Source organism: Mesoplodon densirostris, chromosome 16 (genome assembly GCF_025265405.1).
Source record: "Mesoplodon densirostris isolate mMesDen1 chromosome 16, mMesDen1 primary haplotype, whole genome shotgun sequence".
NCBI lineage: Eukaryota > Metazoa > Chordata > Mammalia > Artiodactyla > Ziphiidae > Mesoplodon > Mesoplodon densirostris.
In genome coordinates this window covers 67,517,742-67,530,703 of record NC_082676.1, presented here as the reverse complement: position 1 = coordinate 67,530,703, position 12,962 = coordinate 67,517,742, and the positions used below count along the sequence as shown (strand labels likewise).

Genomic DNA, 12,962 nt, shown 5'->3' with positions numbered 1-12,962 from the left:
TTTCTTCTCTATTTGTTGGGTTGATAGGAGATCTTGGTAATTTCTTTGGCTAAAAAGCTACCTAGGTAGATTGAGCCCTGAGAGTCTATAGAAGCTGAAACCCTCCCGGACTTATGTACATGGCTCCTTGGGCTCTGTATTGTCGTTCACAAGCCAGGTGACAGCTAGTGAGAGAGTCCAGAAAGTAATGCAGAGACAGGGGAAGAAGGAAGCTGGGGCTGCGAGCATGATTAAAGCTGATAAGCCTAGGAGACAACGTGTTTCAGAGGAGGATAAAACAACTTGCTCTTAAGATCTTGATTCATGAAAAGTAACTTGCAACGTCTGTGCAAGAGACAAAAGGATCCTTTTCAACTACCTGATCCTTCCCCTTTCCTCTCTATACGTCTATTTACTTCTCTTTTTGAAACCTGTTTGAATGTGCTTGGGTAACCCCACGTTGAGGTATCCTAACTCGACATATTTGCCCTTAGTTTAAGGTCTAGAAACCCACTGGGCTTCCAGAATCCTCATAACACTGCTGTTGTATGGCTCATCATCAGTGCTTTTTGTTTAAGAGTAGTCACCCGATTCCTGTCAGCCGATGCCAAAATTAGGCGACCACAAGAACATCCTGCAGGAAAGACTGAGGCCTTAATCTAATGGGTTGTTTTTTGGAACAAGGCAGTCATTACTAGCAGGGTTTTTTGTTTTTTGTTTCTTGGTTTTTTTTCATTTTGCAAAGAATTATGAGGTTTTATGCTTTATTTCTTTTCCTAAAATGATTTTATTATTGACAGCAGCCCTGACATTTAACCTTGATGAGAAGGCAGATAAAAGATACGGGAGATTTACGACCTTAGTTTTGCTGCTCTCTTCTCTTGGTCTTTGTGGGCAGGTACATGGATACCCCCACCAGGTAGAGGCAGATGGCTACCGGGACCTTATAATGGGCAATGGGGAATGGATGCTCCTTTTGGTTAAAATAGATACTATTTTGAGGAGAAAGACAAATGATTGGAATCACCAATACATGATTTCCTTCCTTATTATCCATCCCATCTTTTCTTCTCTTTCATAAACATCACTGTACACTTCAAGAATCAGCATTTCAAAGACCATTTCAAGTAAGTGCCAAAATAAGAAAATCTTAATCTAATGGGCCTGAGGAGTCTCTCTGAACCAAACAATGGCTTCTTAGTTTCACTGTTCCTTGGTTCTCTTTCCCTATCCAAGCCTTTTAAGCACCACTTTCCTTCTGCTCCAATTTCTTTTATGTGCTTCTCTGAATGATCTCGGGGCAATGTGTTTAATTGTGGAAGAAAAGAAACCAAAGGAACTTTTAAGAATTATATAAATAAAAGTAAAAAATTGGCCATAAAGGGTAAGATCATGGGGCAGGTAGGAAGCATAGGGAAAACCAGTGTCACATGCCCCAGAGTGGTCACTGTCTGCTGGTACCCACTCTGGGTCCACAGGTGAGACAGGCAGCATCCCTGTCCAGGGCTTCTCAAGGGCATCCCCAGACACTGAACTGATACAGCCAGGCCAAGGCTGTGATGACAGAAAGGAGAGCTTCTCCCTTAGGTAATGGTGCCAGCTTCTGCAACAGACCCCTTACTAATGCTGGGCATGGGCTGACAGCACCAGCAGCTTGGATCTTACTGCAAAAGCAAAGATAAAGTGGCTTTTCAGAGCAGTATTTTCACTCTAAGGAATGCGGGATCCCCTGGGTTGAGGAGTTAAAGGAAAATTGCCTTTGGCCTGTCAGTTGGTGATCTGCGGGGGAGTCTGTTTCATCTGCGTTCCTAATTAAAGGCCACATTAAACCCAGTCAAATGTTCACATGAAAAGCCCCACATGAATGATTCCAGATTCCATCAGCTCCAAAGGAGTCTCATGTTAAACCTCTAACTCAAATGTCTGACCCTTTTCACGTCCACTGTCGCCCAAGTCCTAGGGAAGAGGGTATGAAGCCTTCAGTGTACAGAGAGCAAACTGCCTGGATTATTAATTTCCCTCTTGGTGAATTGCATATGAGAAATCAGAATCTCCCAGTTGAATGAGTGTGGGGAGGGCGGAGGAGGTGGGGACAGTCAGGATTCAACGACGCCCAAAGTTCTTATTCTGAGAAAACAGGAAGTGGGAACACTGGAAAAGGAGCTGCTTTATGGCCAAGATGATAAGTTTGGTTACAAGAAAGTTGAATTTAGGTTTCTGAGGGGAAAGGGAGTAGGAAATGAGAGCTGGTGTCCAAGAGCAAGGTAAAGATTGGAGGTAAAAGCGGGAGTCATGAGCATCCAGAAGACATGGGGGGCATGGGGTAACTTAGGTCAGAAAGAACAGTGTGGGAAGAGGGGCTGAGCAGGTCTTGTGGCTTCAGTCATGCCTGGACACGGAGAAGCCCACTGCCTATTGTGAGCTGATCGCTCACTGGCCATATGGGGCATGGCCGTCTCCTCAGAGCATGTGGATTCACCAGTAGAAACCGTCCATAAAATGACTTATTAAACTGCTTGGTGTCTTCCCATCCATCGCAGGCCAAAGCATGTCCCCAGGCAACCAGCAGTCCTCACACGGTAATGCAGGAGAAAAAGCCAGAAAAGAGGTGGTACTCCTGTTTACTCCCCCACCTCTGGCCGATCGAGGGCTTAATTATTACGCGTAAGACAGAGGAACAAAGTCCCCAGGACCACTCTGCAAGGGATCCATTTGGCCTACACGTCAAGTGCCTTTACTTCAAAATTCCTGCCTGCTCCCTTGTACACCCCCACAATGGGCTCATTTGCGGCAGCAGAGGTTAGAAGGCAGGTTTCCAGGAAAACTCACCCTGGGGTCTCTCTCCAGCTGCTGCTGATGGTGCAGGCTGCGTCTCCTCTTGGCCTTTGCCAGACCATTGTGATAAAAATGATACAGGCCTTCAGCAAAGGGGAGCTGTGGAGAGTCAAACAGACACAGGCGTGGTTAGCTTCTGGCGGCGCCCTAGAACAGGGACCCCAGAGCTGGGGTGCATGCCGGGGCTCCCTGGGATGGGAGGGTATGTGAGATAACCCCTGCTAACCCCCTATCAGACTTGGCTCTCTGGTACCCTGTCACTGTTCTCCTCCCCATTTCCCTATCTTTTCTTATGTAATGCCGTTCACCTCCCCTCCCCCCAAACCTTCTATTTTTTTCTCCATTGCTTTAGCTTTTATCCACCTTTTAATCTTCTCTTCTCCTCCATGGAGCCTTCCTTTTATATTCATCCCCACACCAAGTTCTCCATTCTCTTCTCTTAGGTACCACAGGAAGAGAAAACTACAGACCATTACCCATTAAATGGGCCCCATGTGGACCACAGCAAGCCATCCACACTGTACCCTGTATGAATCTTTGATCCCAAGTCCATGAACATAATAAAATGGTTGTTGTTTATACTAAGAAGTTTTGGGTTGGTTTGTTACTCAGCAATGGATAACAGGAACAAATAGCTAGCTGAAAAAAAATGTTTTATTCCTTCATTTTTTACGACTGTGCAGGCTTAAAACTCTACAATAATATTGGCTCTGTCTGTCAGCTGGTGACACCAGCCAGGAGCAGCCCAGATAAGGGCCCTCAAGGGACATTCCTGGCAAAGGAGGAGGGGGCCTGAGGCCAGAGAAGCAGATACTAGATGAACTTCAAGGGCACAGCAAGTTTGGCGAGGGGTCTGGTGTGCACATGAAAATCTTTTAGAACACTGTAGCATTTGTGATTTTGTTCCTGTTCATTAAAAAGCACATTCTTCAGGGAGAATTAAACATAAATATTTCATGTGCAATTTTCCAGGTTCAGTGATTCTTGAATGTTTTCTCTACTTAACCCTGCTGATGTCCTCAGGGTAATCGTAAGATTTGATCAAAAAGGTGCAGGGGTGGAGGGAGAACGAAAGAAAATGTAAGTGTGCTTATCTTTTGCTCTCCAAAGACTTGTGCTTATGACCACTGTCAAGTGGTGTGAACTTGGAGTTTTACTTCCTATTCTGGAGGGCATGAAGAATCTGAGAATTTTTAACACAAGAAAGGAAATTTGGGACTATAGAGCACCAGTGAGCTTTGGAGGGACATTGTTCTGGCTCTGTTTTACTGATTAAAAAAAAAATTAAATTTGAATAGAGGCAAATGGAAAACTCTTTCTTACAGTGGAATTCCAATTAACACAGTAGAAGTAATGAACAGAAATTGAATATCACCATTTGGAAACACCATAAATAATTGTGGCTGGCAAGTGTCACCAAAGGATGCTAAAATTAGTGGGGGAAATATAACAATAAACAAAGAGAAATAATACTTTACAGTGGAGAAACCTGGCAGAGACGTCCTCAGCCAAGTGATGTAAGTTAACCTCACTACGGATGAAACATATCAAAATCATGTGCCTCATGATACAATGCACTGAGAAGGAGACATCCCTTACATAATTTCCTTGCCAGAAATACATAATCTGTACTCAGTCAGGAGGAAACATCAGGCAAACCCATAACTGGCTAGTACCCTTCAAAATCTTCAAGGTCATAAAAGACAAATAAGGACTGCAGAAATTTTTGAAACCAGAGGAGGCTAGGGAGACAGGACAGTTAAATGTAACACATATCTTGGATTGGATCCTGGATCAGAAAAAAGGACATTAGTGGAACACTTGGAAAACTGTGAACGAAATCTGTAGATTAATTAACAGTGTTATATCAATGTTTTTCCTGGCTTTGATAAATTGTACTATGGTTTTGTCAGACGTTAACTTTGGGAAAGCTAGATAAAGGGTATATGGGAACTTTGTTGCCATTTAAAAAAGAGTAATTTTTTTATTGTGGTAAAATATACAGAATATAAAAAATTTTCATTTTAAAGTTTTAAGTGTACAGTTTAGCGACTTTCATCTCCATTGTTGAGCAGCCATCACTGCTATCAATATCCAGAACTCTTTTGACCCTGCACGTTCAACTCTACATTCATTAAATGATAACTTCCTATTCTCCCCTCCCCCCAGCCCCTGGCCACCGCCATTCTACCTTCTGTCTCTAAGAATATTACTACTCTGGGACCTCATATAAGTGGAATCATAAAATATTCGTCCTTTTGTGACTGGATTATTTCACTCAGCTGAATATCTTCCAGGTTCATCCATGTGAAGCACTGTCAGAACTCCCTTTCTTTTTAAGGCTGAATAGTATTCCATTGTATGTATATACCACATTTTGTTTATCTATTCACCAGATGATGGACACTTGGGTTGCTTCCACCTCTTAGCTATTGTGAATTATGCTGCTATGAACATGGGTGAACCTGTGTGCAATTTTTGCCAACTTCTTAAGTCTAAAGTTATTCCCAAATTGAAACTTTTTAAAATGTAAAAATACTTTTAAAATTAAATTTGAATGCCCTTAAGAGGGCCATATATTTAAAAATTTCAAGCCGGAGGTCCCACCACTTCCCTTTGTCACATACTGAAGTCACTTCACATGGTTATGTCAACTGAAGGCCGTTGGGTGGCACCCCTGGCTTGGTCTCAGGGCCTCATTTCATAGAGAAAGACATTGTGGCTCAGGGAGGGGCAGGACTTGCCCAGTCAAGAGGGAGCTCTCAACGGAAATCCCTGGTCTCCTTGACTGTAACTCCAGATGCTTCCCCCTCCACCGCTTCCGTTGCTGTCTTGCTCTATGTCCCGTCCCCCTTGATAACCCTGGCTATGAATCCAACAGATTTTGCAGGCTGGAATTCCTGACAAGGAGGAGTGCGACTCAAGGACAGCCAGGCTGGTGAGTGACCCTCTGCGGTGTATTTGGGACCCACGACCCGGGATTCTTTGATTAGAAGCACTGTCTTGGCTATGGAAGAAATGGAGTTAATTGGTCTCATAGAGCTGAAATTGGAAACTCGGGCAATAAACAGGTAAACTGACTGACCACAGACTTAACAGAAGATTAACCTGCAGGCATTGGTTATTTTTCTGAGCCCTTTTTGCCTCTTGTCTTTGGAGTGTAGACCCCAAATCCACTGCCCTCTGAGCCTCTGAGAAGCAACTGTCTGGGGAGATCATGTGCAAAGCACAAGCTCATCATGGGCAGGGAAAGACAGACGCCGTGTGCCTTACAGCAGTGCAAGGTACCTGCTGCCCACACAGACCTCAGTGAAGAAATGCTTGTGCCTTCCTCTGTTTCTTAAGTAGAAGGCTGATCTTCCAAATAGAAAAGACATGTTAAAAGCAATCTTAGGTCCCCAAACCCTCACCTGTGTCCCAGTAAGAAACCTCTCATATATTTCAACACTTAGTATATTCTCAAATGTTTCCTTCATTTAAACACACACACACACACACACACACACACACCCTTCTTTTCTTTTACACCATCACTTTTGTGTCTTAAGGCAAAATACACATGGTTCCAGAAGGAAGGAGAAAAAAAGAAGTGAAAGAAGAATTCACAGCAAATTGTCAGCTTGAAGGTTCAGGCTGGGTGACAGTATAATAACGTTGCTAACTCAGACTTGCAGTTTTTAGAAATTCTCATTATGCCGCGAAATTTTATGGATCCCAGCAACGCTTCTCATGCCTCTTTTCTGTCCCGCCTGTCTCCTTCTCCCACTGATAACCATGGCTCCAAGCTAAAGCTACTCTCTGAACCCACACACTCGCTTTCCTCAACAGCCAGGAACCCCAGGGAACTGGCCGCCGATTGTGAACACCGATTGTGAACAGATAACAACGTGTGTTAAATCCTCTTGGAGCCCACTGCCCACCTTCCTTTAGACCAGAGTTCCTTCCCCTCAGGCAACCCCTGGACGCTGGTCTGCGAACATTGTCTCCACCCCAAATTTTGTGCTTCTATGCATTTGCTTGTTTCAGGAATGACCACTGCTTCTCACAGATTCTCAAATGGGTCCAGAGCCCCCAAGCAGTTAGGACTCTGGCTCAGACCCATCACCTTTCTTTTAGTGGCTTTGTCCATTGTGCTGATTTTCATGAGGCTCAGTCCTGTTTATTTGGGAGTCTAGTTTGGTAGAACAATGGACTTCATTCCACATATGAAGAAATGTATAATTTTATTTTCAAGGGGAGCTGCTGTCAAGAGGTTCAAGGAATAAAAACTGGGAAACAATACATCAAGGATAGAAAGCTGGTTCAGCTGATAACTGCTTGTCAATTTCATTTAGGGGTCCTGCATTTCACAGGGAGGGCTAGGCTCTGCGTTGTACTGACATTTCCTGAGACCATTCTTAATTTCCCCAGATTGCATGCAGTTTCTTACGGGTGGGGGACGGCACTTTGCAATCAGGATGAGGGAGAAAGGGAACTGGGTGGAGGGGGGTGGGGTCCCAGACGAAAGTCCAGTTATCTCTGGGGGGATGGGGGTGGGTAACACCCTAAGCCATGGTCAGCTAAATGCCTCACTGAGATTTGTTGACAGGATGGAGGTTCCTAGGGCCAGAAAGGAAGAGAGGAGAATTGAGAGAGGAAGGAGAGGGGCACCGAAGGCATAGACCTGCCTATGTTACAACCATGCTTCAGCCTGAACAAGCTCTTGTTTACAGGTTCTCAATGCTCACCTGTACTGAGTTGCATCTTACCCCCAGCCAAAGTTCCTCCAACTTAAAGTTTGGACCTAGGATCACACATGTCAGCTATTTGAATACTCTCACCTCTTTCTGTCTTGCTTTGAAAAAGAGATGGGTAAAAAATGGGTCTGGAGAACAACAGGGAAAGACCACCTCCTCTCCTGCACAAGGCTCTTCTTTTGTCTTCTGCCTCCACAGGACCAACATTAATTGCCTCTGTTGTCAGGCTCTTAGGTGATTCACAAAGAAGCTCAGAGAACATGATTAGTGACTGAGAGTTGGAGAGATCAGCAAACCCATGGAGGTAGTCTGTGGCTCTGGTGGCTGAGGAGCTGCAGGGGTCCTCATTAAGGTTCTCTAGCCTTGGAGAAAGCCTTTCAGGCACTTGAGTTTCAGTCCTACATCACCATGATAATGTGTGCTACAAACCACCAAAAATCTTAGTAGCTCCAAACAGAAACCGATTATTTAGCTCACGATTTCCTGGGTCAACAATTTAAGCTCACTGAGTAGTTGTTCAAGTATTGACTCCATTAAAATTAAAAACTTCTGTGAAAGACAATATCAAGAGAATTTAGAAAACAAGTGACAGACTGGGAGAAAATATTTGCAAAGGATACATAAAAGATTGCTACCCAACATATACAAAGAACTTTTAAAATTCAACAATCAGAAAACAAAGAACCCAATTTAAAAATGGGTCAAGGACCATAACAGATGCCTCGCCAATGAAGACATACAAGTGGCAAATAAGCATATGAAGAGATACTCCACATCGTATGTCATGAGGAATTACAAATTAAAACCACAATGACACATCATTACACATCTATTAGAATGGCCCAAATCTGGAACACTGACAATACGAAATGCTGGTGAGAAGGTGGAGCAACAGGAACTCTCATACATTGTTGGTGAGGATGCAGAATGGCACAGCCACTCTGGAAGACAGTTTGGCAGTTTCTTACAAAGCTAAACATACTATTACCATATAATCCAGCAATTGTACTTCTTGGTATTTACCCAAATGAGCTGAAAACTCATGTTCAGACAAAAACCTGCACACAGATGTTTATAGCAGCTTTGTTCATAGCTGTCAATATTTGGAAGCATCCAAGGTGTCCTTCAGTAGATGAATGAGTAAATAAACGGTGGTACATCTAGATAATGGAATATTATTCAGTGCTAAAAAGAAACGAGCTATCAAACCACAAAAAGACATATTACTAAAGCAAAGGAAGCCAGTCGGGAAAGTCTGAATGAGTCCAACCATCTGAAATTCTTGAAAAGGCAAAACTGTGCAAAGAAAAATAATATCAGTGTTTGCCAGGGGGTACGGGTGGGGGCAGAGAAGAACAGGCCGAGCACAGAGAATTTGGGGGTAGTCAAGATATTTTGTATGATATTATCATGATAGATATATGTCATTAAACTCATGTCGAAACCTACAGAATTTACACTAAGAGTGAACCCTAAGGTAAACTATGAATTTTGGGCAATTATAATGTGTCAGTGTAGGTTCATCTTTGGTAAAAATGTACCATTCTGGTGAGTGATGTTGATAAAAGTAGACAGTATGCGTGTGTAGGAGCAGGGGTATATGAGAAATCTCTGTACCTTCCTTAATTGTTGTCCACTTAAAGTGGCTTTTAAAAAATAGTCTTAAAAATAATATAGCCCATTTCAGTGGATTCCAATTGCTATAATTACCCAAACAGAGAGCAACATGTTGGAAATGGAATATAGAGTGTGTGGCTTTTATTGTTTTAATTTTTATTTATTATTTTTATTTATTTTGATCATTCTTTTCCTTTTATTTTTTAAAGGGGCCTAGATGGTCAGTAAATAAAATGGAGATGAGGAGCTGGGCATTTTGAATATATCCAATGATTCTAAAACTATGAAAGGATATAATAATTGGAACTGTTCAATAAGAAGTCATTCCATTCTTAGCAGAGAGGCATATGGAGGCACAAAAAATATGCTATCTCATAAAAATCAATCAACAAGAAACAGGCCAAGACAATTTCATATTGAAGGAAAATAAGCCACATTATTTAGATGAATAAAGTAAATATGATTTCACTAGAGCAGTGGAAGCCTTGACAGCTCCTTTGAACAGATGCCGCTCATACAGCAGAGGAGCCTAATTGTTTATTTGCACCTCCAGCTCCTCAGTCAACAGAAGGAGGCCTGTGGTGTGAGGACTCATTTCTTTGAGTAACCAGATGTGACAGAGAATCTTATTCAGCCTGAACTTATCAGGGCATATTGTAAGGTTAGCCTGCTCTGAGGAGGTCCTTTGGGTATAGAACCAGAAACCAGCTGCTAAACAGAGTTTTCCACACCCCAGTACATAAAATAGGTAACTTGTAAGAGACTGGATGGAGCCATCAGATCAGGGGAAGTCTTATAAATGGTCTAGAGAACTATAATATGCTTTTTGTCTAACATAAATCTAAATACGTTACCTTTCTGTCTGTAAAACCCATCCCTTTCAATGTGCTCTATCTCTGCAGGGCTCAATAAAATATGACTGTATGGATGGATGTTCCTTTGGATCAGCTATTTGTAAGGGGGGAATTAGCTATCTGAGGGGAAGTGCGAGGGGAGAGTGGAAAATCCTTGACTCAGTGCTCAGGACACCTGGCTCTAGGCCCACCTCGCCCATTTCTACGCTTCTCCTAGGTATTGTTCTCCATGGACAGCACTCAACTCTCTTCTGTGATTCTAAGAGCGGCTCTTCCCTATGACCAGGAGCACAAAAATGCGAAACGGCTTGTGTTGTCCAGGGTTGTTTGTTTTTGTGGAATGGGGCTACTAGTCCACAGTGGGATTCAAACAATGATATACTCCCAAGAACCTACACAACTTATTTATATCAAGTCTAAAACGACAGTCAGACAATGAGATAGGTGAAGAATAGCTGACCCTCAGCCTCATTCACAAACAGTTCCTTTCTAACCTAAGGCAAAATGTCCATGTATTATCTCAGAAATGAAAATGTAAGAACATGTATTCTTCCTTTGGAATATCAGGGAGTAAGCTACTTATCAGGTGTGCTGGGATGACATTACTGTCTTGGCTTTTCTTTTTGGCTTCTAAGTTAGGGGGCTTGTTTTAGATTCATGTATCTGTGTGTCTGGGAGGAAGTAGTATGCATTTAGTGATTTTGTTCTTAGCTGGAATAAATTTCATGCATAGAATTGGCTGCCTCTACCAGCCATCCACTGTGGCTTCAAAGACAATAATTAAGCTATTATTATCCCTGATGTCATCAGCCAGTGGCAGTAGGATGAAAGGCATGATTCCCTAGTAGTAACATCTGTTAAAAGGGATGGTGATACCTGCTTCCAGGATATGAATGATTCCCTAGGACAAAGGAACAAGGCTGGGAGATCCAGGGCCCTCTACTTCACTACGAGCTCAACTTGTTTTTCTAGGGTTACCTGTATATGGCCACTCTGCTATACTTTCCAAGTATCCTTCAATCTCTCCTTCTACTTATCCACAAGATCCACGCTCCTAACATGGTGTGAACCTCATGAACCATCCTCAGTCCACTTTTTTGGTTTCATCTCCTAAAAATGTTGTCTAGTCAGGCAACACTAACTGTAATCCTTCTAAAATTCCAGTGCACTTCGTTTCATGTGATGTACCATCCTTGATAAACCCCCTTTTATTTTAATTTGTTGAAATTATGAGCCTCAATGCAAACACCTCAACTTGGCACTGCCTGTCTTGTGAAGACTTCCCTTCTGCTTCACATGTCCTGTATCACAGATCTCTCACAAAACATATTGCCAGTACTCTGGCTGCTCATAAAGAACACTCCTACCTGTCTGTGATTTCTGTATTTTATCTAACGTGTGCCTTCTGTGTAGCAGATGATGTTTTGATGGCCTTCCTGCATTCCCTTTACCTACCCTGGAGGTCCCCTATAGACTGTGCCTGTACCTGCCACAGTCTTCATGCACCCCTCTGCCTGAGGGTGTTCTCTGACTGTGGAAGCAGACTTGGCCTGCTTGGGGCAAGCAGAAGTGCAAGGGATTTGATGCCCTTCAGGTGTAACCCTCAACCGAGGAAGAATGGGAGCTAGTGGCTACATTTCCTAGCTTCCTCACCCTTGGATGGGATAACTCAGAAATGCTGTAACTCCCAGACTCTTCAGTAGGAGAAAGTTGCAGAAGTGGTCCTCGTTTGTTTATGTCTCTCTGTATCAATTCCTTAGGATAGTTCCCTCCTGCACTGACTCTGAGCTTGGCCATATGGCTTGCATTGGCCAATGGGACTTAATAAATGTGACACAACCAAAGACTTGAAAAGTGCTTGCACACTGGAGCTTGATCGCTCCTTAATATCTGAAAACTTTCTTACTTGTCCCCAAGTCCGTGTCTCAGTGCCTGATATCATACTTGCTTATTGAATGCGTCAAGTAGGTGCTTATTGAATGAACGGAATATTCTTCTGCTTCTGAGCTTCCCCCGCTATGACGGTGCTCCTGTTACTTTGTTTGTCCATTGATTTCAAACTTCCATAACTTTTCTTTGGTCCTTTCCTCCTTCCTAAGTTAATGGACAGAATGGCTTGTTTCGGGCTTCAACTTCTGGGTCCAAATTTGCTTCGTGCCATGCCTCAGTGGAGACACACTCTCCAAGGTTCCCATTGGCCTGATTCTGCACCTCACCCCATGTTGCTGCTCCTGGACTTTAAGAGATCCACAGTGGCTTGTTTCCCATCCTTCTCCCCCATCTTAGGCTCTGCAAGCTCTCTCTTGGTCTCCCATTCCTGGTTGACACTCCCTAGAAACACAGTCAACAGGAACTGACTAGAATTGACTCTTTCATGCCAACTACCTTCTTATGTTTGAACTTCCATCATTTTTTTTTTTTTTTTTTTTTTTTTTGCGGTACATGGGCCTCTCACTGTTGTGGCCTCTCCTGTTTCGGAGCACAGGCTCCGGACGCGCAGGCTCAGCGGCCATGGCTCACGGGCCCAGCCGCTCCGCGGCATGTGGGATCTTCCTGGACCAGGGCACGAACCCGTGTCCCCTGCATCGGCAGGCGGACTCTCAATCACTGCGCCACCAGGGAAACCCTGAACTTCCATCATTTTTGAAGAGAACTGACAGCCTTCTGATGAAACTGATATTTTCCCCTCTTCACAGAAGTGAAGAACAAGCTAAGGGCAAGGAAAGATAGGATTTGTGGATCTCCTTGTTCTCCTCTGTCATTGGCTTCTTAATTTCTCATTAAGTCACAAAATTTTAGGCTATTAATGGTAGTTAATTAATCGAAGTCACTTAACACAGATACAAATTAGGATATTCTCATAACGTTTCCTCACATGTGTGGTTTTCCTGATTGCAGTATCTCATAACACATCTGTCTGTCATTTAGTGAGCATCTGATG

At 43.2% G+C, this 12,962-nt stretch overlaps 1 protein-coding gene across 2 annotated transcripts in view; it reads right to left on the bottom strand.

The window, feature by feature from the left end:
- Nucleotides 1-12,962, bottom strand: part of PCSK2 (proprotein convertase subtilisin/kexin type 2) — a 224,587-nt gene that overhangs the window by 201,333 nt on the left and 10,292 nt on the right. The window contains exon 2 of one of the 2 annotated variants that reach the window (XM_060078026.1): nucleotides 2,809-2,913. The exons of the other annotated variant lie outside the window; for it this stretch is intronic. Within the exon in view, the coding sequence (XP_059934009.1) occupies nucleotides 2,809-2,913 (105 nt within the window). The remainder of the gene's footprint in view (nucleotides 1-2,808; nucleotides 2,914-12,962) is intronic. 2 annotated transcript variants of the gene reach the window in all.